The sequence below is a fragment of the Scleropages formosus genome, chromosome 12, assembly GCF_900964775.1.
Source record: "Scleropages formosus chromosome 12, fSclFor1.1, whole genome shotgun sequence".
Classification (NCBI taxonomy): domain Eukaryota; kingdom Metazoa; phylum Chordata; class Actinopteri; order Osteoglossiformes; family Osteoglossidae; genus Scleropages; species Scleropages formosus.
Genome location: NC_041817.1, coordinates 11,350,574 through 11,376,215, shown reverse-complemented (window position 1 = coordinate 11,376,215; position 25,642 = coordinate 11,350,574). Strand labels below are relative to the sequence as shown.

Sequence of the window (25,642 nt, the reverse complement as noted above, 5' to 3'; positions counted from 1 at the left end):
GCTTTCTTTACATTTTTCCTGTAGGCCACCCAAACAGATCCATAATGCCCTGACGACTGGAACAAATTGCTTTTAGGAGGCAAGGATTGCATGATTTAGCAGTGATCCAAAGACTGGCACTTATCTTGCTCCATTCAAGGTAGGGACCAGAGAGACTTGTAGAGGTCCTCTTGGCCACCGCTAAGGAAGGCAGAGGTGACCGTGTTGTAGTTTTTTTTTTCTTTTTTTTTTTTTTTTTTACAAATATACAAAATGCCTGCTGAAGATGCAAACCCTAGGCAACATCAGAGTGCCATAATGCACAGCATCATGTGGTTCAGGTTCCTTAGCCGGAGGTTCATAGGCGGTTTTGGTCCCACCGCGAGAGGAGATTAGAAAAGCTGGCTGGTGTGGATGAAGTAGGTCATGTGGATGGTGGCAGTTTGGCAGAGCGTGAGAAAGAAAAACGACGGCAGTGCAGGAGAGAAGCTGGGGACGGGGATTTGAAATATATCTATGTTTCACTATACAGTCTGTTGTGGCTTCCCCCCCTCCCCCTTCATCGTACAGAGTGCCTTTAAAAAGAGGGGCGGGGCGGGGGGCGATCGGGGGGTGGAGCTCTGCTGGGAGGTGGTGCCAGAGGTGGAGGCGGAAGAGAGCCGTTCGGGAATGCAGACGGTGGAGGACAGGGCGGAGCAGGAGGCAAATTCAGAGTGGTGGGAGGAAGAGCGCATGTGGGAGGAGGTGTGTAAGGTGGAGGGATGGTTGAAGGAGGCGGTGTGGGAGGCAGAGGTGGCAATGTAGACGGGAAGGATGCTAAGCAGGACGCTGGGGGGCTGTGAGGTGGCGGTGGCAGCTTGCCCTGTGGAGGAGGGGGGCTGCATCCTCTTGAAGAACTGTAGATGGGTCCAAGATTATTGTTATAGAGTGGATAGCGTGGCGGGGGGCTGGACTTTACCCGAGTAAAGTTGATGCATCGGCCCTGTGGTGAGAGAAACAACATATGGGATGAGTTCCCAAGTATCTTCAATAAATGCATACTTTATTTATACATAGTTATGTTCCAGGTGGCTGTGTATTATAGCGTCTGAAAAATCTCAGTTGGAGTAATCAGCCACGAGCCCTTGGACCATGACTTCAGAGCTCCGTGTTACTCGTACTGCTGTCGTAGCCATAGACACGTCCACACAGGTCCTCTGTCGCCACTTTAAAATGCCTGGGAGACGAGGGAGACCACTAGTATTTGGACCCCCGGGTGTTTGTTTATCTCCCCTTCTCCACGGCCGGGAGTTTGGCTCTGCGGCTTACTTGTCCAACTCGGTCATGTTTTGTCACTCTTTCTGTGACCGACCTGTTTATATTTATTCTTCATCACTCTGTGTCACTCTGTTGAGAAGAGCGCTATGAAAATGAACTGAATTAAAGTAAATTGTCCACTGTAACCGCACCAGAATGCCCAGAAGGGGTGGGCTGCCACTGGCACTTGTAGCCTCTCCTTATCCATGGCTGGGAGTGTTTTTTCCTGCCCTCATTTGCCAGCTGGATGCTGGTCCAACTTTGCAACACATTATTGCTGTGTTTGTAACTGCCCTGTTTGTATCAGTTGCTCAGCGCTCTGCGTCACTCTTCTGAGAATTACTAAATAAATGGAAGGGAACTGAATTAAATGTATGTTTTGTGCAGCGGTCCGTCACTCTGCTGCGGAGGCGGTCTCTCTAAACACCGACGCTGCCTGGGCGCCGGAGTTGAAGCCTAATCGGTAAAATTTAACTCTTGGAAATATGACAATATGTCCCCAGGGCAAAAGAATGGCTTGGAAACCTTCTGAAATGGGTTAGACACACTCGAATATATCCACATGAGCTCAAAGAAAGCTGTTCATTTTCTTTATGGGTTAGTCGTTTGGAAAAGACAGGTGAAAATATATGCGGATCCGCTAAAGCGTCAGCTCCCCTACCGCTTTGCGGAAACGCTCATGCAGATTGCAGCGCCAGATGTTCCTATGAAAATAAGGGGAGCCAGTGCTGTCGTCCAAATTTTTCTCGAACATGACTTTGGTTGGACTTACTGTGGAAGGCCCTGTTCTTTGATCTGTTCTTTAGGACATCCGTCACGTACAGTAGGTGTCCTGTGTTTCGCATTAAGAATGTCTGATTTCGCTTTCTTCGTCTGCGTGTTTTCTGAGACCATCCTGAATGTAAACTCAGGCATTTTAACTTCAAGGTTTCGTTCAGGAAACAACATTTGTGACACTATGCATTGATTATTTTGCTGTTACTTTATGCCTTGGTGGTGCTGCTCTCTGGAGGGTCTGGGGTTCGAGTCCCGCTTGGGGTCCCTTGTGACGGACTGGCGTCCCGTCCTGGGTGTGTCCCCTCCCCCTCCGGCCTTACGCCCTGTGTTGCCGGGTTAGACTCTGGCTGGCTGCAACCCCACTTGGGACAAGCGGCTTTAGTCAGTGTGTGTGTGTGTGTGTATACTCTATTCCTTTCGCAAATAAATGTAATTCTTTGTGGAATATTTTGGCACACTTGTTCACACATATATTTCCTTTGTTGTGAGTGTTCAGTCAATACGGTCTGCCTGGGGCTATTTGAGAAGCCCTAACCCTAATCCCGACCTTAACCCTAACCCTAACCCTTACCATTAAGAAGACGTGTTGGGTTACCAGGGCCGCAGTACAAGGGATGTCGTTCACTGTGGCTGCTCTGGACAGCCCTCGGCTCTTCTGCGTTCATTTTTTTGTTGGTTGTGTTGTACCCAGAAACACGTATTACGAGTGCTGACAGTAGGAGGTTTATGTATTCACTTTCCAATATGATTCTGTGCGTGTTTCAATAAGTTCTGTGAACTGAGTGGTGCCGTGAAAACACACACTTCCTGCTGAGTAGCAATTATCTAAAAACAGGTTAGATTTAACAAGTTTACACAGATGACATTTTTACCGAAAACATTGCAGACGAATTGTCTCCCTCAAAGGTATAACAGCTTGGCCGACTTCTATTATTTATTTAGTGTGACCTTTAATGTATTGGTCCTTTGCTCGGTTTACTTCTGCTGATCATGAGTTTAAAAGCAGCACTTCCTTTTATTGTGGAAATGTCACCCGTGTCTAAAAAAATCCCTTTTTGCCATAAATTCTTCACCAGTACTGATGCCACTAAAGGCCCGGAGGAAAGAAAAATGAGGTATCAGAACGATAGCTGTCAAATCTCTGATGTTAGTTTTCGAAAAATGCATTTAATAAGAATAAAGGTGACATAACGGCGAATGTCTATACTCAGCGAACATCCCATAATGCAAAGACTTCACCAGCTACTCTGTACTGGCGAAAGGAGGATGGGGACCAGACACAGATTTAAGGGCACGATGGGCAAAGGGCAGCTTTTATTATTCCTGCTCCTCTGATATGGAGGAAGCTGTTAAAGCAATCCAAAGCTTACCCTTGGAAGGCTAATTGAAACCAGAAGAAGTTTGTTTACTGAAAATCCTTCTGAAACTGAGTGCCCTGACAGCCTTCCTGTGCTCTGATGAACAACTTTGTTGGAGGGAAGTTCTGATTTGCTAATACTCTTAATTGTTCCGAGCATTGGAATGAAGAAATCAGCATGAAAGCATCATAAAATTGAGCAGAAGTTGCCCTTCCAGCAATTTCCACAGAGAATCAAAGAGCTCAATTTGCTCAGTTGAATTAGTAGATGTTTTATAATCCATTAATAATTTTCAGTTTATTTTTTGGTTATAAATCTACACTGACTAACGTTTAGAAAAGACATCCAATGTTATTCTAAGAAAAACTTTCATGCACCGCTTTCATATAGACGATGGAAGGACAGTGAGTCAAAATGCACCTCAACCAGTAATGTTCCTCAACTCAGATGTTGTCTTTCAATCATTTTTCCTCCTCCTTAATTCTTGGCTTCATACGTTTTTGCTACAATTCTCTTGTTCTCTTGTCCCTCTCTCTGTGTGTGTGTATTTTTTCCATGTTGGACTGCAGTTTATGTCTGTCTACGTTAATCTTGAGCAGCTTTGTCCACCTCCATGATTAAGCATTGTTTAAAGCCAACATCAGGCCACATGAGTGGACAATTCCACCTAAAGGCCCAGAATTTTGCACAGGACACAATAAACGCAGTAATTCTGCTAGGAGACCTTTGAATTTTCATGTATTCCCCTTCACATCCTCTTTCTGCCTTCTAGACCCCTACTCCGTGCTGCAGAGCAGCAGACCAGTGCAGACTGACCGTGTTGCACTGTGTTCCTTCCATCTACTTGAGGGAACTTTAATAATGTACATCTGTTGCAGTTCCACATTTAAAATATGTTAAAATGGGCCTTGTTATCAAAATTTAGTATCATACAAAGTATCAAAAGGTCATAAAAGTCATTAAACTCTCAGAACATATGCAATACGATAAGCTACATAAATGTTCTCATTGTTTTAGCTTAATGTGCAGAAGATGAACTTGGGCCCTTCCGTTTAGCAGAAGTTCAGATTAAGGGGCTTTTAGGCAACAGACCATCTCCCGCTGGATTTCTCTGAACTCGCATGAGCGCCGTCTCAACAGCATCTCTTCGAGAGTCCACTGCCTGTCCAGCGTCTGTCTCATTTTGGCAGCTGAGGGTGGTAAAGGATGGAGGGATAATTGAGCTCTCTTTATTACTCCGGCAGACTGGAGCGCATTCTTCCAATCAGGCGCAACATGAACGGTCCTTTGAGTCTGGATGCCAGCTCACCACAGGCCTTCCCAGCAGCCCCTGCTTCTGTGTGCAATTTATTGGAAGCAGCTGTGTCCTGTTAGGCTACATTGTCTTTTGCTACACAATTCAACTTAAATCCTCTCTCCAGCCATCCTCGCTGTAGAGTCATGCTGACGGTGCACAATATCGTTGGCAACGGAGAAGAAGCTGCATTCTTCAACGGGGAGGCTTATGTAAGTGATCACATTTCAGTGTTACGTTTTTCCTTTCACCCTTGATTTTTCATATTCCATAGTTAAGAGAAATTGCATTATATTTATATGAATGATGTTTTCTGAGCTTAATTGTATTTCGAAATGCCCTCATTTAAATCAGTTGTCCTCAACCCTGGCCTTGGCGTACCCCTGTGTATGCTTTATCCTTTTCTGTATGGCCGAGTTGTCAACTGAAGTGACTGAATTAACTGGATAATTCAACCTCACACGTTTGCGGAAGAATGTATACAAAGAGCTTTTTCTAAACCAAACACCACTCAGCTAGATAATAGCTAGGGAGCTCATCTAGATAACATACTTGCAAATATATATAATGTCACAATATCTGGGATAACATGTTGAGTTATTTTATTATATCATAGAAGACCATGTGCCCAAGTCTTCAATCTTCAATCCAGTTATGATAGGAAGGCAGTCTAGTTTCAGGTGTTACCTTATCTCCAGGCTGTGGTCTCATCACAGACACACGCTGGTACCCTTTCCTCAACAGGACCCACAAGGCGTCCAGCTTGCCCTGCGGAGGAAACAGCCAAAGCACGACAGAGACGTCAGGCTCCAGAGAGAGGCTCTGGATAAGGAGGGTACATCTGTCATCTCTCTCTCTCATCTCCCCTCACAAATGTAAGGAAAGGTCAAATGAGTTCTAATGTCTAATTTGTTGAAAGTATTATGAGAATTCCCAGATTCTGTGTGCTTTTGCTCAGGGATTAAACACTTCCGTTCAAAAAGGCTGCATTAACATTTCTCTGCGGTCTTCAGCAGCCTCTTCTGAAAATTGTTATGCTGTCAAATTACTGGCTACAAGAGAAACTTCAGGAACGGACTAAAGGTTTTTGCAGGTTTTACAGAGAAATTAAGTTGTTGCATTAGACTTGCTGCGGATGGTTTTTGTTCTCCCCATTTCCAGCCATGGCTAGATTTTTTTGCGATGTGTTCTGGCCAGTGATCCTTGCCAGCAGATTCATGTCGGCTGTGCACGGTGCCAAAGGATAGTGCTTTGAATTGAAGCTGCAAGGACATGGAAGGGTTGTAGAAGAATTGGTTTTGCTCTCCAACGACCCAGCCTCATCTCGCATAACTGCAATTTGCTGGGGATTTGCACTTTTTTTGTAAGAATCTTTCTCCCCCCCCCAACCTTCAAAGTCCTTTTTATAAAGTTGTTTTCTCCCTTAGATTTCTGCATGGCTCCAGTCTGGGGGTGTGTGTGTGTGGGGTATATGAAGGGATATGTGAGAGAGGTGGGGACAGACTCGGGTGTTGGTGGGGGTGGATATTGGGGCAAAGAAAAAAGACGAGAAAGAATCTGTTTTTCTTCTGAAAACCGCTAGCTAGCTCTGCTGCTCCAGTTTCTCCAAGGTCACTTCAGTTCATATCTGCTTTTTATTAGCAATCCCCAGCTGACTGTGTACTTGTGAAGCAGTGCATTAACTCACTCCTGGCTTCAAAGTATTACTGGGGCTGCATTTATGAGGGATGTGCTTGAAGCATTACAGCAAGTGACCTGGGACTGGGAGACAGGCGGCCTCGATCCCTTGTCCTTTTGCTCCAGTTGACTCCTAAAGACTGCTAGCACGTTCCCTTACCATCGCACGCTATACTGATTCCCTCACTCACTTTCACCAGCCGCTTGCCCTGGTCAGCGGGAGAACGTGCGAACCCCACACCGAGTGAGCCGAATTCAAACCTGCACCAGAACAGCTCAGGCACAGTGAGGCAGCAGTTTTACCCGCTGCACCCCAATGTCACCCATATGTATGCTGATATACAGTACTTTTGTCAATTTAAGCCTGTCTCTTCCTCCAAAATGCATTCAGGTATTCCTTGGCTAAGGAAGCAGAAGTTTCACAACTGTAATGTGCATTTTCCTTGCTTTTAAGATGTTGCCATTGCAAAAAATCACTGCAAGTTTTTCATCTAAATCCACAATGTGACGTCATCTCAAAACATGCAAAAGGCAGACAATTCTCAAGGGCTAGAGTGCTGTAGGTTTTAGAATGCATTTTATAATGTATTCAGCTGTGACATCATCAGACTCTTACTGTTGTAAGTTTGTCTGTTGCTCTCTACGTAATTATTTCAGTAGCTTAGTTAAGACTTGAGGATTATTGCTATGCAATACACTCTGCAGTCTTTGCTCGCCAAGGTTTGGCACCCATGCAAAATTTTTCTCAGATGCCAAAGAGTGGAGGCTGAGCTCCGTGTCTCATGAGGGAGCTGAACTGTCCTGATATGACCTACCTTGATGGGAGAGTACCACTTTGGGGGCCTGTGTGGTTTGCGCACGCCGTTGTTCAGCGTACGGACCGATGGCATCTCAAACTCCTGTTCGGGCATCTTCACTCGGGCATTCTTGGCCTTTTCCAGCTTGGCACCTTCCTCAGTGGAGCCCTTCTCACCCCAGCGCACCTGGACAGGGTACAGACACAACTGTGAAACCTAAAACCCTAACCCCCAAAGCAGCAGATTCATGTGCCATTCTCAGTAGTAATGGTGTGTAGTAATGCATAGCTGTAAACTGTGCGTGGTGTTATGTAATTGAAATTAGTGTGAAAGAGTTGCTATAGCTCTGGATGACTTGGCTGGCATGGAGAACATGACACAATGCAACCATGGCTGGTGAGATTCAAGGACAATTACTAGCTATTTGTAATCCTGTATGGATTGTACTGAAAGTATGTGCACAGTTGGCATGGTATAATGTACCTTTGGAACGAGTCAGAGCATTATGAAGATAGCAGTTGTGTGATATAGTAGGTGAAGTCAAATATCCTGCGTAGATCTAGAGACTTTAGAAGGGTAACTATACAGTCAGTACAGCTACTATGACCATCACAGCAGTTTCGTGCGACTTACTTCCATCCTCTTAATGCCACCCACACCACGGCCCCCATAATATGAAGCATCCACCGTGGGCCACTTCTTCTTTGGGGTTTCATCCTCTTCATCCTCCTGGATGGATGAAGAGAGGGGGCAAAAGGATTGAAGGAGTGAGAGAACTCATCCACAGTTACAGGAAGCAGCCGGGGCTGCTGATAGAGTAGTGGTTGGCGCGGTGGCCTTTCAATATGAAGGCTGCTGGTTTCAGTCTCACCTCCAGCTGTTTTACCTTTGAGTGAGATACTTCCCCTCAATTGCTCCACTAAGATTATCTGGTGGTTTTAATGCGTAGATAATTGTAGGTAACTTGACCTGAAGTTTATTTAGAGGAAAGCATCAGCTAAATGAATAAATGGAAGTGTTTATCTACAGTAATCGCAACTAAAGGTAGTCCAACCAGTTATGAAGTATAACTGGGGCAATCACTTTTTACATATTGGTATTAAATGGGGCATTGGGGTGTTTAGAAAATATTCGTTTTTTTTTTTATTTATTCACTTTGACATCCTTTATTTAATACAGTATATATAGTGTATTGTTGAAGATCTGATGATGTTCTGTGTCAAACATGCAAAAACAAAAAAAATCAGAGAAAGTGACATTATTTTTCATGGCACCATATGTTGAGGTGTACATGTCTTGCTGGTGTTCATCTGTGGTCTGCTTCAGCTTTCCCCTTATTCTTTTCCTGGAGTTTCATGAGCATTCCAATTCCAGTGCATGTTCAGTTTCCTTGAATTGAGTCTAACAGCACAGATTCCAGTATTACTTGATTTTTCCATTTTGCAGCACAGTCGAGCGCAGTCCCACCAAGTCAACCACTCCCACACACAAACACCCTTTCTCTGCTGTATGTCCGGTGTGAGATACTAGAATATGACGGAAGAGATCAAGTACTGTCTTCAGGGTTCTTCTTCATAACTGGACTTCTTTGTTTGTCTGAAAACAATCCAGTAAACTATGGCATATTAAAAAGAAAAGGCCTTGGTAATCTACAGCTTTGGAAAAGTGATGAATCTCTTCTGTCTGCCTGCTTCTAGAATCTTATTTTTCTATAAACCATCAACTGGGTTTTCCTTTCTAATATTAAGCAAACATTGTATAGTCCTTCATTACTAACATCAGACTCTAGGCTGTGTGACTGGTAGCACACAGAAGTTCTGCTATATCACAGGTTCATAACTTTTTTTTTTTTAATGCCATGGCCCCCTTTGGCAGTCTAGTGAATCCGCTGGACCCATTCACAGAATAATGCACTTAAATGCATAAAATAAATTACATGGGATTGCAAAGGAAAGCAGTTATTTTATAATAGACTTATTAAACTATTAAAATTGCCTACATTCCTTTTTGAAGGAAATGCAAAATTTCAGCTAGTTTATTGAAAATAAAAATGTAATTTTTTTATATTCCAAGTTTGTGGACAACAGCTTAAGAATCCCTGTGCTACATGGACAAACTCATCGTAATAGAAACACTGTCTTGGCATTAGTATATTCATATCAAGACTTCTTCCAGTTCTCTTCACCAGTTCAAAATACTTTCTGGTTGCTTTGCAGGGTGCAGAATTTGCATGTGATGAATGTTAAATGACTTTGATTTTTTGTCCTGAACCATTAATACCTCAGCATCCATAATAAGTTGTCATAATCTCAAAATATAATTATGGAGAGCCTTAATGTGATACTTCTGCGAATGTATGTTAACATTTTCCCAGTTGTTCATCATTGTTCTGCGTTTCTTAGAAGAGGTTATTATTTTATCTGTTGGATGAGTGCGTCTGGCAGGTTGTAAAGCCTCAGCAGAGAGGTGTTTTCACCACAGTGGTTCAAGCGTAGATGGTTGCGCAAACCGGCTTAATTGGAACCTTTCACGATACTCAAGAAAACAATTCTCTTTTCTCCCTACAGTATTTTACTGTAGGAACATAAGTAATTTTATGTTAAGTGTATTTCAGCTGGTTTAGTGTTCAACCTGACTCAGGGACCTCAGGGATGCACAAAACAGTGTCAGGGAAACAAAATCAGAGCCCATCTTATCTGTCAGCATCAAATGAAAAGTTTATGAATTCAAGAAAAGCGTAAATAAACTGTTGAAAGGACGTCTACAGCAGGAGTACGTGACACAGAGGAGGAAGGAAACCCTCTTAAGCGTTACCATGTGGCTACATGTGAGAAAAGTACAGAGACCCTGTGAATTATGTGCACTGAGAAAGGAGAGCACAGGAACATGTTGAGGACAAAGGAGACTGAGTGAAGCTGGAGGGTGAGGCACTCTGGTTTACTGCTTGTAGTGCAGCTCTTTAAACTTGCCCCTTTTCATCTGCTGATGGGACTGTTGACTGTGAAAGACTTGGGGATCAGAGAAGGCATTCCTGTGAGTTATGGCATTTCCTGTTTTTAGGATCGGGCTACAGCAGAAGGAAATAAAAAAAAAAAAAAAAAAAAAAAAAAAAAACACAGAGCAAGAGAGTAAGAATGGCTTTTTACTCTGGCTGATATCTGTGTGCTCCTTTAAATTTCTCTTGTTGAAATTTTTTTTTTTTTTCCCCCCACTGATTTTCGTTTTTTTTTTTTTTGTGTCACATGTATGAATATGTGGTCTTCACTTTTTTGAGATGAGAACTTTCAGTTAATTTAATATTATTTTAAATGATTTCAGTTATTAACATACATGGATTATCAAATATTTTAACTTGCTGTATATATCCCATATATGTCAAAACTACACAAACTCTGAAGACTGTGTAAATGAAAAAAGTAATTTTCACTCTGATGCATATGTTTCCGATGACGTTGGTATTTACATCTGTATGTACAGGTACGCAATATGGAGTTGAAACAAGAATGCCTTTTAAAATTTTTTTATACTAATATCAGTACGGACGGTTTGTCTAATTTTCCTACAAAGAACACACATACTAAATTACATTTATCTGAGTAAACTTCTGATCGCTTAAATTTGATCTTTGGATCCAGAATCACAGGTGATGAAATGGGGAGGCACATTTATGCAAATCATGCTGCATGTGCACCAAATATGCTTTTTAAATGGTTCAAAGCTGGCTGACTGATCAAGATTTTTAAAAATGTGATGGAAATTATCATTGCTCAGACATGGTGTTGATGGTGGCCTCCTAGGTGAGTTTTCACTACTGATTAATTTTAGTACTATGAATTTCAAACCACGAATATAAATTCATAAAAATCCTGCTCAAAAACTCATGGGAAGTAATTATACAATTAACAAATGTACTTTTTGAAAGCAAATGGAGAGAACATTATACGACGTCTAATTTAATATTTCTGTGCTTTCAAGTCATTGCTAAATCTGGGACAGCTCAACTAGTCTGGTCAAAACAGCAACATCTGGAAATCCTGGATGTTTTTGCCATTTGAAGCAAAAATGAATGTCTCTTACCGAGCTGTCTTCCACAACAGGAGGAGGGGGATCACGGATGATCTGTTAAGAGGAAACAAGCATGAGAGAACAGCACACGCACACGATACATAACAACCCCCCCCCACGGAATCCGACCTACATGTTTTGTTTTGTTTTGTTTTTTCACGAGGCTGTCACATGCCTTGAGTAATGCATTAAATGAGTGCCAGAAAAGATGGCTTACGCAGAAACACATGACTAAGGAATTGTTTTTATCCTCATTACTTGTTATTTACAAGGATGTTGAAGTGCACTGAAATCTGCAGTCCATCTGGCTGCTTTCCTAAACTGGAGGACCTTCATTGTCCGGTACAGGGGGCTCAGCGTCCAGCACTGGACACTGCCACACAAGTAGTGAAGGGCCATGTGGTTCTCCGTTTGTGTATTTTCCTTTCTGTTGCCTGCACAGAATTGTGGAAGACAGGCCGATCCAGGAAAAGGCAACGCTTTCATGAATTCTGTTAAGAACATTTTTCTGTTATACTTTTACCCTGATAGCTTTGTGAAGTGAAAATGACAGCTGAAGAACTTATTACCTAAAGCTATTAATCCACCGCTTTAATTTCTTCGCTTCGGTACAAAGGTGTAAGGGAAGGACAGAAGGAAAATCACTGTGTGCATTCAGATTCTGTGTGGGAGGTTACATTCACACAGTAGCCTACGCCTTGTACGATTTCACTTAATTAATACTCTGGTAGAATATAATTCTGTTTCAACTGGTTATGAAACCTGCAAATTAGAAACTGCGATTCATGGGAAAACCTGAACACGCATGTCTTTAAGTCACGTAAGCGAGCCGGACTTAATTTTCCTCTACCCTTTCCCAGAGGCTGAGGAGCAAGCCCATTTCCCCTAGTAACTGGAGATCATTTTCCTAAACGGTCCTGGGGAAAAAAGGAATCCGGAGAGGGCTGCTGTTCCATTCAGAGTGTACCCTGCCTAGCCTCGCACCTTGTGCTTCCAGGATAGACTCTGGACCACTGTGACCCTGCAGTAGGACAAGTACAGTAGTTCTCAATAGTGAGTGACAATGTGGAGAGTAGAGTACTGGAGGTTAAACTTAAAATTCAGTTACTTCTTCAGAGAAGCCTGAAAAGCAGTCTTCTTTGTCAGTTAGTGCCATGGACAAACATCTCTATCTGCTAGGCAGCTGATGCTATCACGAAAATGTCCGGAGTGTGAGTAGTGAAACTTGGCACCCGCTGTTTGTGCTCGTGACCCAACGACAGCCTCCTCTCTTCGCCTCCCAGAACTCTTGCTCTTCTCAGTGCAAACATTCCAGTCTCTGCTGATCTTCCAGCACTGACTTCATCTTTTCTCTTTTGTGAACTTTGGGGCTTTGTGTTCCAAAGTAAAGATGAGGATTTGGGAGAAACGGTGGATAAAAGCGTACCTGGATGTTCTTCTTTAGAGTTGGTCTTTTTTCTCCTGTGCATCTGAATCTTCCTTCAGTTTTTTTGTATCCAGTCAAAGTTTCGAGTATTTTCTCGCTGATGTTTATGGTATCATCATTAGATCTCCTTCGCTATCCAAAACTGGCTTCAACTTCACTGCTCTTAGAGCAGGCCGTACCGTCTTTCATCATCACAATACTGCTGAAAAGTTCCTTTTAAACTTGTGTCCGGTTTGATCAGTTTTCCCAACTACTGGTTCCGTTTCCCTTTGTCAAATCAAGATGGTTGAATTTATCTTTGTTTTCACATATGAGTAAAGAAATATAAAGGAAAACTTTCATTTTGATTTCTGACTCACCCAGAACCCATCTGGCACCAGCTGCATCTGGGTTTGAGAGTCTGGGTGTTTGAACATGTATCACAAAGCAGTTTCTCAAGCTGTTTTCACCCAAATAACCTTTAAAAATAATTGACTTGGTGAGGTATTAACAATCTCAAAGGGAGCAGAACAAGCTACTGAAACCAATCCTTAACTTATTCCAGCCTAGGAAGAATATGAATCTTATTCCCAAAGTGTGGCTCATTACCACAGTGTTGAAGAACATTGAGGATGAGAATCAAATAGGAGCCTAGTGGACTGGCCAGAAATTTCGAAATCTGTAAAGCATGTTAGTCACATTCCTTTTAAACTCTGAAAAAGAGCCGTGCCGATCATATGTTTGCCATGTTGTACCTGCATGAGTCCAGAACTGTTTGCGGTAAAGGTAAAGATGGGTCTCCATCATGCCTTACTCACCACTGTGCAGCACAGAGGCCAGAACCACCAGAGCAGAGCCAGGATGAGCAGGAGCATCAAGATGAGCAGAGCAATGGCCAGTATTGTTCCGTCAGACTGGCAGAGAGTTAGATAGGAAGAGAGAGAAAACTCAGCTACCTCATATATCACCACGGCAAACAGTTTCATTACTTATGTCTAAATGAAAACATGAAGTTTAGATCATCCAGTGCAGTTACTGCTGAGTAAGTAAGGGATACTGAGAGTAATTAGTGAATTTAATGAATGACAGGCCATCAATGAACACTAAGAAGGCCAGGAATATACAGTATTGTAGCGACCACACTGAATATGAAGACTCTGGGTAAGTATATATTGTTCTGCAAAACTCAATGAACATAAGATCATGCGGATTGTGGGACATGATGATGGTGTGTCACTCTCTGCAGTTTTCACTCACACAGCCGACAGTGGTAATGGTGACCGAACTGGAGATGAAACTCAAGCCGTCGTTCATGCTGACGTACAGAGTGGCTGACCTGGGACATGACATGACATGACATCACATGACAGTATAAATTTATAAACGTACTTTTGAGGAGTAACCGGAGACTAAAATGTGAGGTGAAGAGAAAAAGAATACAAGGCCTGTCCTGGGATTTCTCCAAACCCAACAACAGGTGAAACTGCTATACAGAAAGGATAATGGAGGAAGTTTGGAAATTTTATAGGAGAAAGACACTGACTCTACACACTATCAAGAAAGTGGCATATTCGAGGAGTTTGTGTGTATTCTTGAAATGTGTGTTCCGTAATGCAATCACTTACGTTCCCACTTCGTTGAGCGCTGGCGCAAGGCAAAGAAGGTAGGTGTCCATGACAACTAGTGGTTTCCTCACTAGGGGGAAACGGGAAGAATCAGCAACGACTCAGTTCAAAGAGATTCTTTTGGGTTTTTGCCCAGTGCAACCATTCCCCGGTGTTTTGTGTGCCATACATCTACAAAAAACAGTAAAATGTATTTAAAAATGAAATCCTTCATTATCCCAAAACAAGGGGGGAGAGGTGGCGTAGCGGGTTTGGCCGACTCCCGCTCTCTGGTGGATCTAGGGTTTGAGTCCTGCTTGGGGTGCCTTGTGACGGACTGGTGTCCTGTCCTGGGTATGTCCCTTCCCCCTCCAGCCTTATGCCCTGTGTTGCCGGGTTAGGCTCAGGTTTGTCACGACCCCGCTCGGGACGAGTACTTTCATAAAGTGTGTGTGTGTGTGTGTGTGTGTGTGTGTGTGTGTGTGTGTGTGTGTGTGTGTGAGATCATCCTAAAACACAATTCTGTCAGCAGGAGCAGGTAAAAAAGGTGAAATAGTAGAAATGCCTCTGTAGACATAGAGTAACTCATAGATTCCTAACACTTCGCTCAGAAGTAATAAGCTGGTATGTATTTATCGCCCTGAAGCTCCCCAACCTCTACCGAAACAACAACAACAAATGAACAGATGCTAGGACTTCTGAGGAAATGTCCATTTCCTGGAAAACTATTGAAAAAGTAAAGGTCCTGTAAATTACAACAATACCGGTACACCTTCAGGGCGTATTTGGTGAAATTACTACTGTTTACATAACACTGTGTACCACTGACAAAGCACTGACACTGAAATAATAGAAGTGAGGGAGTAAAAAATGTCCCCATTATTCCTGAAAATCTGGGTTCTCCCTCTCCCTGTCTCCTCCTCGAAAAACAGAGCAGCAGAAGGTCTTCACCCATGACTGCCTGTTTATCCTGGCTCCAATGGAACATACTCCAGCTCTGAGGATATAGGCACCAGCATTCTGCAATAGCTATTTGTTAAGTAAAATACCACGTTTGATGGGGGAGGGGAGAGGGGGCTCGGAGAACACTGGGAGATAAACACAGCAGCTTGCCAGCTGGTTCTTGCAGCCAAGACAAACTGAACAAGAAGCCCAACTCAGAACTCACTGGTATGGCTGCACACAGACTTGAATGTTGAAGGGTGTAAGGAAGAAGGTTGCTGTGTGGAGCACAGATGGAAAGCACATAATACGGCAGCACTACCCAACACCCTTTCCCTTTCCCAGCAGAGTACTGCACTGTCATGCCAGTGCTTTTTAAGAAAGCTAAGGATTTATTGCAACATGAATGCAATACACATGGTTTTTCATCTACATGGTTCGTTTTCAGTGGCAATTTAAACTACTTTATGTACAGTGTCGGCCACAAGATCTCTGGAAGCGGCTCTGTATCTGTAGGGTCCTCAGACTACTAGTAGTTCTGGGCTCCGAGTTTGGATGAAAGAAATACTTTGATTCTTAGCGTGCTCCTTCTTCTGGGCCCGATAGCCTACCCGGAGAAAACTACCGAGTTGCTGAAATTGTGGCTATTTTCCGAAATGCTACATCTCCTTCCTGAGATTCATTTAATTGAAATTCAGTGCCCTCAATCAATTACTGGGAATGCATGTTTGTGTGCGTTTGTGCACTGGGTGGTTCACAGTCCCCGAAGGCCTGGTAGGGCCCTGTTGGTCGGGATGTAGCCGATGCCCACTGTGCTTGAAACCCAAGACACGTCCTGCCCACAAATTGTTTCCATGTCTCCTGCTTATCTCACCAGGGTTTGTTTACGAGTTCCGCACAATGAGTATTTTTGCTCTGCATGTGACTTTTACAATTCTGTGTGTTTGACAGTCTCAAGGAAGTTGCTGCTTGCATTTTAACCGTTGTTACACTGAGAACTGTAATGTTCATGTCTTTGCACTGCCCCTCTATCTCCCACTGAACTCTTTGCCAACTGAATAAAAGGTCAAAACTTTATGTTGAACAAGGTCTTTCTCTTTTATAAAATTCTTTTTAAACATTTTTGCAGCATTAAAATTATGTTATGTTGGATCTTGGTTTCAACCATTCGAAGGAAGGTTCCATGTGGTGAAATTAACAAATGAATCTTCTGGCTGCCAAAGGCAAATCCCACATGGAGAGTTAAATACCACTTGCAAGACCCTCAGGCCTTTAACCCTGCCCTAATTTTGTGCTTTTCCATTAGATTCATTACACGTTTGGTTACAATTAGAGCAATAGCATTCACATCTGTGCTGTGGTATACCTTGGAACGAGTGGGACTCGTATGTATTAGGGGGCTTGTAAAGACTCAAGAAACTTGGAAATCCCTCAAGGACTTTATTCTCCCCTCTGCCCTGTATGTGTGGCATTATCTTTTGTTTTTTTTTTATTTAAATTTAATTTTTGAAAAAATGTTGCCTCTTCTGTTTTGCTCCCATGCTATTTAATAGAAGTGCAATACACAACAAGTATATGAGATTAGGTAAAACCCAAATATAGTAGAAGTTCATTGAGGACTGAAATGCCTGGGATCATCATTAAAGCAATTATAAGCTTTATCTGTCGCTCCCAGCATTCTAGTTTGTTGAAGTGGATGACTTCTGCAGTGTCAACATGCAGTCATTTTATAGCTTATCTTCTCCTGTTTCTTATGTTGGATCTTTTTCGAACTGCCTTGCATGAGCCTCTTTCTTTGATCGTTTGAGAAATATTTGCACAGGCGAACATTACTCCCGCTTACCAGCTTCATTTCTATTTGTGTTTATTAATAGTCTTTAATGCTTGTGCTAATGGCAAGGGTGTAGGTTTACACTTACTGATTGTTACAGTGTCATTGATGCGGAAGCTGCACAGCACTTTCTCCGCATTGCGAGTATGCAGGAAGCCATTCCCTCTGACAACCACCTCAAAAGACTCTGGAGAAGGAGAAGGCAAAAAGTAATGCGGTTACAAAAAGAGAAAATTCCACTTACTGTCTTGGGTTCTGAATATCGCATTTTTCCAACAGTCTCCTACCAGTCTTCCAAGGCCCAACAACAATATTAAAAACTAAAACCCTTTCACAGATGAACCTGTGGTTGAAGAGATTTGAAGGTCTTGATCCCAGTGTGAGAAGTGGGGATCTTCGTAAAACCCAAACCACAAAAGCCAAGAATGTGGTTGGTAAACAATTTGTGTTACAGTGAGAAAGTGTGAAATACACAACAGTCCTTCTCTCCAAACCTGAAAAAGCACTTATTTCTGTGGTTGTACATGGTTTGCTACTGGCTGGCAGTGTACCCCGGTGAACTTGAAGTCACACCAAACACATCTAAGTCACCTGTTTCAATCGCTTTGACTTTCGGCTGATATAGGGCTTGTATTTTAGAGATAGCTCACTATACCATTGTAAATTATTTGGTTGGTATTTACGTTATTCTTTTTCTATTCTAGGTTTTATTGCAGTTTCCAAAGCTGTGAATTGTCTATCAAAACTCAGTTATCTGCAACATCTGTTGGTTTCTTACATGCTTCAAGGCACTTTTTGGCAAGAAAATTTCCTTCATTCCACATTAGAGGTCATGTCACACTTCACAGTAAAGGAATCACCCAGTAAAAAAGTACTAAATTTCTCTACAATACTACCACATGGGAAAAATACTGTGCAGAATACACACACACACACACACACACACACACGCACACACACACGCACATTTTCAGAACCGCTTGTCCCATACGGGGTCGCGAGGAACCGGAGCCTACCCAGTAACACAGGGCGTAAGTCCGGAGGGGGAGGAGACACACCGGGGACGGGACGCCAGCCCGTCACAAGGCACCCCAAGCAGGACTCGAACCCCAGACCCACCGGAGAGCAGGAATGTGGTCCAACCCACTGCACCACCACAGCCCCCCCTGTGCAGAATATACTAGAATAAATATCTATATTGGAGGAGCCACTTTAGAGCATGTGCTCTAGTTATTTAACTTGTGCAATGTGGAAATTGCAGAAAATTTGTGGCAATATGCAAATTAATTTTGAATATTGAATCTTTTCAGTTTACCTTTGCAGCTGTTTTCAGGTGTAATCTATTGGGTTTCTTTAAAAGGTGGGTTAGCTGTATGAGGCCTTGGTGGTCTGTAGACATAGAAAAGAGAGTTTCCCGCGAGGGCGAAAACACAAGTATCAGTATCTCTTACCTCCTGCACAGATACTAGAGGGCTCAGCAGCCAGGATTTCAATGCAGGACTTCTTTAAAATCTAAGGAAAGTAGGATGAAAATGATCACAATAGTGAAAATGTGCTCTTCGGCGAACAGAATTTGGAAATATAATGTTGAGGCTACAACCATTGCTGCTTGTAAATCTGCACAGTGATTTTTACAGACATTTTAGACATGTTTTTTTGATGAAGAATACAAATCAAATTAGGCATGACAAAGATCACAGATATTAAAAAGGATATGTTTCCCCTTTAAACTGCAAGGTTCACAAATGTTCATAACCACCAAAAGACTGCTATGTAATGTTGTCTTTTATTCATCTGTCTGCATTCTTGTTATTTGATCTGTTGTGACCATTGATTTTTCAGCACCTCTTCAGCAGAAAATGCAGAGTTTAAAGAACAATATGACTGATTTGTTACATGTACCCAATTTCTATGCCTCAGCCAAAGAATTTTCAACATGCTGTTAACTGGCACCAGATGACTGCCGGCCAGTCCGCCTTGAACTAAAGCCAAGAAGCCCAACACCTGGAAACATGTAGCTTCTCCATAGATGCAGTGTCTAAAATCCATTGACTTCCCAGCATACTGGCTTTTCCAAAAGTTTTTTCCAGCTCAGTTTCCAGAGCAATTAATTCAGGGTGATCTGTTTTTGCCTAATTTTACTTGTTTTTTCCTAAATGTTACCGACTCAATTCTTTAACCGACTCAATCCCCAGCAGTGACTGTCCTCCTAGATGACACCTTAGACATTTCCAGGCCCCAGTTAATTTCCAAGGCATGTGCAAGCAGCATGTTTAAAAGAACTTGTTATGATTTCAACAAATCAGTTATCAAAGTAATAACTTGTTTTGGCTGGCAACACAGACTTTTTTCTTACAGACTAAAATACTTATGAAATACAGTATTACACTCTATTTGTAAATTTCTACAAATGGAGCATAAATCTGTATTTCATAATCAGTTCAACTGGTGAGATTTTGATCACACTGCACATTTAAGGAAACACATGATATAGTCATTAATTCATTCATTCTTTCATTCGCTGTCAGTAGCTGTTTATACTTGGCAGGGTCACAGTGGTCCAGAGCATTTCCCAAAAGCATAGGGTGTGAAGCACTGTAAACCGTCAGTCTATTGAAAGGCAAAAACATTTTTTTACTCCTATATGGGCTGAACGCAACTTAGAGTCACCAGTTCTTCTGAAACACATGTCTTTAGACTGTGGAAAGAAACAGGAGCAACTGGTGAAAGCCCACACTAACACCGGAAAAACAAACTCTATACAGGCAGAGCTGAATTTGAACTCACGTTCAATTCCACAGCCCACAAAACTTGAAAACTGTACTACGTATTCATTACAATCACTAATTTAAATCAAGAGTATGTATTGTGCAACTTAACACGGTAAAAGAAAAATAAACTGTTCTACTTTTAGACCTTTTTACTTTTTTCACCATTGCAGACTTTATTCGAATCCTAAAACTGTTCTAAAACTGTTAGTCCTAAACTAACACTTCCTAATATTGGCATGATTTCAGTAATGCCATTTATTCAGTGAACAGCTCAGTCTGGGCTAATTAATTAATTACAGATGCAATTCAAACACAACCCAATATGCCATGGGCTTCAGAGCCACGATTGGCAATGCTACCACTAACCCTTTATTTTTGCACTGTCCCCAGTATCTTACCGAATCTATGATACCTTGAAGAGCTTCAAACCCATCATTTACTGGAAAGACATGATCCTTGCTGTCAGCAATTTTTGCCAGCTGAGAGAAAGAGAAACAAGTTAGGGGCAAAAACCTGGGCCTTGTATCAATTGCACTTAGCTGTGGATGTACACAACTTGCAGAGCATTGCCCTTAGGTCTCTGTATACAGAAAACTCCTCACTGTAATAACCAAACACAAATTAGGGTCTATGACCTGAAGACATTATTGCATCCAATTTTCATAACTGTGCTTCTTCTTAAATGCCCTTTTCTTTTTTAAAAAAATGTGACGGGTCAGAAAATTCGAAGTACAGTACTGTTACAATATTTCTGCAGCACGCTTTGTCAAATTTAAGGTTACAGCTTTTAAGAGGAACAAGCATACATTAACTCCTACCTGAGTTTCATTGAAGTCTTTCACACCAACGCAGTACACAGAGGCGCCAAGGGTCCGTGAGCGATTGGCCTGCCATGTTTTCAAAGAACAGAGCAAAAAAGAGCTCAAGGCCTGGACTGAATTATGCAGACCTGCTGAGTACTGAATTCAACCACCTGCGTTTCACTCACGTGAACAGACTTCCTAGAGAGCCATTTAAATTATGGCCTGTGTATGATGGCAATTTAAATAATAAAACTGATGCTGAAAGTGGAATAGAACCAAGTGGACTAACGATAACGGAAGTCAGAGGAAAGACCATTAATGCCTTTAGACCATATAACTCACTTGTTCCAGTAACTGCTCCTAGAGGGATTACTCCAATGGGGGCAGTTTCATTCTTGACAGAGACGTTAGGAGCATTTCATCTATTTCTGGCTCTACACTGGCTGACAGAATTTACTAAAAGCGGCCCAGAGGTTAGTGAGGCTTCTAGGTAGAGCTTAGGTTCACACAGCTCCACCTGAACATTTTGTCCGATTTCTGGACGTTCCTGTCCTGTTCCAAACGTCTAGCAAATAAAGGATTATTTTGAATCCTGGGGAGAAATAAATGTGTCAGGATCGCTGACGCATACATTTTAACTGAGAAGTATTTGAATGGGGTGAGAATGGGGTGAAAGTGATATGGGCCCCCTTTTGTACTTTCCTTTCCTTGTGCATTTCATTTCAGAAGGCCCTCTTCACATTCTGTCTCAATCTATCACTCACCTCTCTCTCTGCATAGAAAACGAGTTCTTCGTGTAGCTCCCCATCTGTAAGAGCGATGATGACACTTGCGGTGCGGTACCCTAGCCACAGAAATAGAGCTATCACCATATATGCACGTTGATCCAAAATCTGACCCTGTTGTGTCAAATGCTGTTGCACAAATACTGTTTAGACCACCCAACTTTATATTAAAAATATAATTAAACAGAAAAACAGCAAGAATTCAAAACTGGGATTCCTAGCTGAAGAGTAGTTAAAGAACTTGTGATGAAAAGGCTACACATTCAAGAACCATGAACGGTCCTTTTGTTGTACCATGACACCGGTTTATTATCCACAAGATTCAAGAAATAAAAGTATGCATCATATAAATGGTTAGACATAAAATCTATGCAAAATGACAGAAGCACCTCAATGAGGCCCTGAATTGCCTGAGAAACCTAAGAACCTCACCTTCTGTGTTCCCATGGTATATCTGCTCACTAGCCTGAAAGAGACAAACAAGACTTTATGACAGAAGAGGCACCTATTGAACTGCCATCAGAATGGAGGACGGGAGCCTACCCTGCAGAGACCTCTCACTTGGCTCCATGCAGCCTTGGTTGTGGGGGCAGAGGTCAGAGGGGTGGTGGCTGAAAGCGCTAGCTATGCTACGGTGGGCAGCTCACCCTCAGGATGCCCTCGTGCATGAACGTGTCCCCTCCTGGCAGTACTCTCTTCAGCTCCTCCAGGCCCTTCCGAATCTTCTCTCTGGTCATACAAACACACAGGCAACAGGAGAGGATTTGCCCAGTTAAGGTGATGTCTCACATTTGCTACAAGCTAAGAAACTCAACTGACACATTTAAGTCCCTGTAGATAGAGGTCCTGTTAGCATGTAGAATCCAGTATGTTTGCTTTGTTCCTTAGAGCCCACTACCTAACCTGAATGCTCTGAATGAAAGGTCCAGATGTATAAATATGTCAGTTTTGTAGGCAGAAAATACATTTTCATGTATCTGGGGTATTGGTGTAAAGACAGCAGCACCAAAGGGAGCAATACCTTTCCCTATGAAAAAAAGACCTGTTGAAGGTTGATGTGCCCCAACACGCAGGAAAAAGAGCCAGCATAGAGTCTGCGGGGGGCTGACTGCATGCTGGTCCTATGGCAGTCTAAGCTCTGGAGGGTGAGCTATAATGTTGCTCTTGGCTGTGTTGCTGGTGATGAGGAGCCAGGAAAGTGAAGGTTCTAGATGGAGACCATCTGGATGTTGTTATACCCTAAACTTAAGGGCTGATGTCTTTTGGTGCAACCTACATTGACTCTGGTTACCAGGCCCTGACACATATCCGGGTAGATGTTATAAGGACCTTAGATGTTAAAAGTGTTCTCATTTCATCTCATCTCATCAAAAAAATGTTCTCATTTAAGAAATCTACTTGCAGTATAAATATTTCTTCCTGCTACTTTCTGCATAAATAAATGTCTCTTCCTGTTGCTGTACTGTTACACTGAAAAATTATAACTGTTGACCTCCACTGTTTTCGATAAGTGGATAATATAGCTAACGGTTGTTCTGACAAATGCTCGTAGAACACAGGAGCTCCTGTAGCCATTTGACAAATAGAAGAAGGTAGACAAAAGGCTTTCCCTCTTTACATTTATCTGACACTTCTCTCCAAAGCCTCTTACAGTGTTGAGATCACAGTTATTTACCCAGTTATACAGCTGGGTAGTTTCACTGGAGCACCTTGCTCAAGGGTACTACAGCTAGAGGTGAGGCTCAAATCTGTAACATTTGGGTCTAAAGGCAGTAGCTCTACCCACTACACTACCAGCTCTCTGCTGTCTTTAGTCAGGAGCTGTGACTTAGACACAAACGCACCGCTGCTTCTGCCATTAACTAGTGTGTTTGGGACATTTTTCCCTTACCTGTCTTCAGTCAGCCTCATAAGGATCTTTCCCTCTGTAGAAAACACGATGAAGGACATTCGCAGCTGTGGGCTATGGGGGCGAAGAGTGCACATCACAAAGAGAAGGGTCAGTGTGTCATTCGGAAGTCTGCTGCAGTAAAACTTGCGTTTTGTGTCGAGCAGAAGAAAAAGGAAACAAACAAACAAAAAACAGAACAAAGAGACTACATTTACATTAATTTATTTAGCATACGCTTTCCTCCAAAGTGATGTGCAATGATAATTAAGCAGTACCTGAAACTTTTGTCTGCGGCAGAGTACACTGGTACCCACGCTACACTGAACTCCCTACAGTCATTCACACATTTAAACAGAGGTAACACACTCGCTCAGTCTCACACACACAAACAACAATTTAGATTCCCCAGTTCACCGGCAACACATGGAAGGACACTGGAGCACCCAGATTTATAAAGCATGAACAGTGGGAGAACATGCAGACTCCACACGGACTGAACAGGAGTCAACCCTATCCTTAACCCTAACCCTAACCCTAACCATGAACAACATATGGGCCATTCTAGTTAATCTGAGATATACTTCATGGTCAAAGTTAAATGCTCACTCTGTCTTATGCATTATTTCAGTTTTTTTAAATTGTATTACTATAGGCTTTCAGAAATTTGTTTAATTTTAGCTATGAGAAACTTCCACCGGTCATCATCTTCTCCAAAATTAAAGCCTGTATGCCCATGTGACTTGCCCATAGAAACCATGTATCACATGTACAGTAGGACTCATATTTAATATCAGAGTTCGACTGTGACATACTGTTTTATTTTACCTTATGAATTTATGAGCCAGATGTTCAACAAAGTGGTAAATCTCAGTCCAATGGTGCTGGACACTTCCGGATCTGCAACAAAAAGTGACTTTCAGTCTTTAGAGGCATTGGAAAAAAGCAAAGAGTGGGAGGAGAATGAGAACCTGAAGGAAAACATCGACATTCAAGCAAATGGGTGAAAAAGTCAGCGATGAATTCTGCAACGGTGCTGTACACAGGTACAAAAGCAAAATCTTTCTTTTGTCTGCCTCATTGAGGTAGTACTTTTACTTTTTCAGAATTCAGAATTCACAGATGGAAATGTTGAACAGAAACATCACACAAGTGCCATTTGTTTTCTTTAATGAACCATCGAAGGCATAGCGGTTGAGCAGTGGCAATCGAAATAAGTAGCAGATGGTTGAAATCAAAATTTTGAATCTGACACTGCTCAGCACTGCATTCCACATTTGGCATGCTGTTTCACCCAGATCTGCTTTCTTCTGTTGACATTTCTTAGTTGGGGGCACCCATATCAGTCTGAGTCTGATTTTAAATGTACTGTACTCATGACACACATTTCATTTCTATTCCAAACATCATGAGGAAAAAATCTCAGACTCTACTGTATTTCTATTCAGAAGATAATCAGCTCAATAATTTTTCCACCATATATTTTTATTAAAACACCAGTTGTTGCCATGGCAAGGCTGTGATTGCATTATCCATATAGCCAGTAATCACATTAATGTAAAATGTGTGTATCCCTAGACAAGTCTGTATTCTCACCCAGTAGAGAGATAAATAATAATCCAATATTTTCTTAGATACTCCTAGGTAAGTGTTAACTGAAAAGCCAAAACTGAATGGAGACCTTTTAATAAGTACAGTGTCTAGTTGATGTTTAACATCCTGGTGTATGTTCTGTATACATGTATATTTACTCAATACTGAAAATGTTTTAGTGCTATATTTATTGTCCATTGAATGGTTGTATTAATTTTCTGTATATTTATTGTCTTTCTCGAATTTGAAACTTTTACAGTCTGTGTGAGACAAGCAAGTAAGAATTTTATTATGCAACGTAAACCTGTACTACATACTGTACACATGGCAGTAAACTTGACTTGACAATGTATCATGGGTTTCAAGGTAACTGCATAGTGCCTGGAACTTGTAACTGAGGGGTGGGGTAACTATGAGGCCTGGAAAGGGAACTAAAGTAGTCCTGTGGTTGATACATGGTCTAATATGTACATTCAAGCCTTTTTGCTTTCTTTTCTGTGTAGGTGCTTATTCTTCTTTCTTCAGCTACACCTACAGTATATCACCATAAGCACCAATGTTTACAGACCTCATCGAGGTCAAGAATCTCTTATGGGGCCTAGAGGTTAAACTTCAACTTGCTGGAACATGCTATCAATTTCATTCAGTTGCTATGATAACAGGATATGGACTTGACCATTCATTGTCAAAGGTTTAGTCAACTTTACAGATACAAATATACAGTATGCATATCAGTGTCAAACCAATATATCCTCATACTTCGGTCAAAGATCTGAA

At 42.1% G+C, this 25,642-nt stretch overlaps 1 protein-coding gene across 1 annotated transcript in view; it reads right to left on the bottom strand.

The window, feature by feature from the left end:
* Positions 1 to 210: 210 nt before the first annotated feature.
* antxr1a (ANTXR cell adhesion molecule 1a) overlaps positions 211 to 25,642 on the bottom strand; it is a 35,068-nt gene continuing 9,636 nt past the window's right edge. Inside the window, exons 2-18 of the mRNA XM_018744124.2 lie at positions 24,101 to 24,172; positions 23,276 to 23,347; positions 22,032 to 22,113; positions 21,817 to 21,850; positions 21,364 to 21,443; positions 20,615 to 20,683; positions 20,195 to 20,275; positions 18,477 to 18,537; positions 17,114 to 17,212; positions 14,274 to 14,343; positions 13,906 to 13,984; positions 13,467 to 13,562; positions 11,256 to 11,297; positions 7,812 to 7,907; positions 7,197 to 7,364; positions 5,392 to 5,472; positions 211 to 961 (exon numbers count right to left, since the gene is read on the bottom strand). Of these exons, the coding sequence (XP_018599640.1) occupies positions 557 to 961; positions 5,392 to 5,472; positions 7,197 to 7,364; positions 7,812 to 7,907; positions 11,256 to 11,297; positions 13,467 to 13,562; positions 13,906 to 13,984; positions 14,274 to 14,343; positions 17,114 to 17,212; positions 18,477 to 18,537; positions 20,195 to 20,275; positions 20,615 to 20,683; positions 21,364 to 21,443; positions 21,817 to 21,850; positions 22,032 to 22,113; positions 23,276 to 23,347; positions 24,101 to 24,172 (1,687 nt within the window). The 3' untranslated portion in view covers positions 211 to 556. The remainder of the gene's footprint in view (positions 962 to 5,391; positions 5,473 to 7,196; positions 7,365 to 7,811; positions 7,908 to 11,255; positions 11,298 to 13,466; positions 13,563 to 13,905; positions 13,985 to 14,273; positions 14,344 to 17,113; positions 17,213 to 18,476; positions 18,538 to 20,194; positions 20,276 to 20,614; positions 20,684 to 21,363; positions 21,444 to 21,816; positions 21,851 to 22,031; positions 22,114 to 23,275; positions 23,348 to 24,100; positions 24,173 to 25,642) is intronic.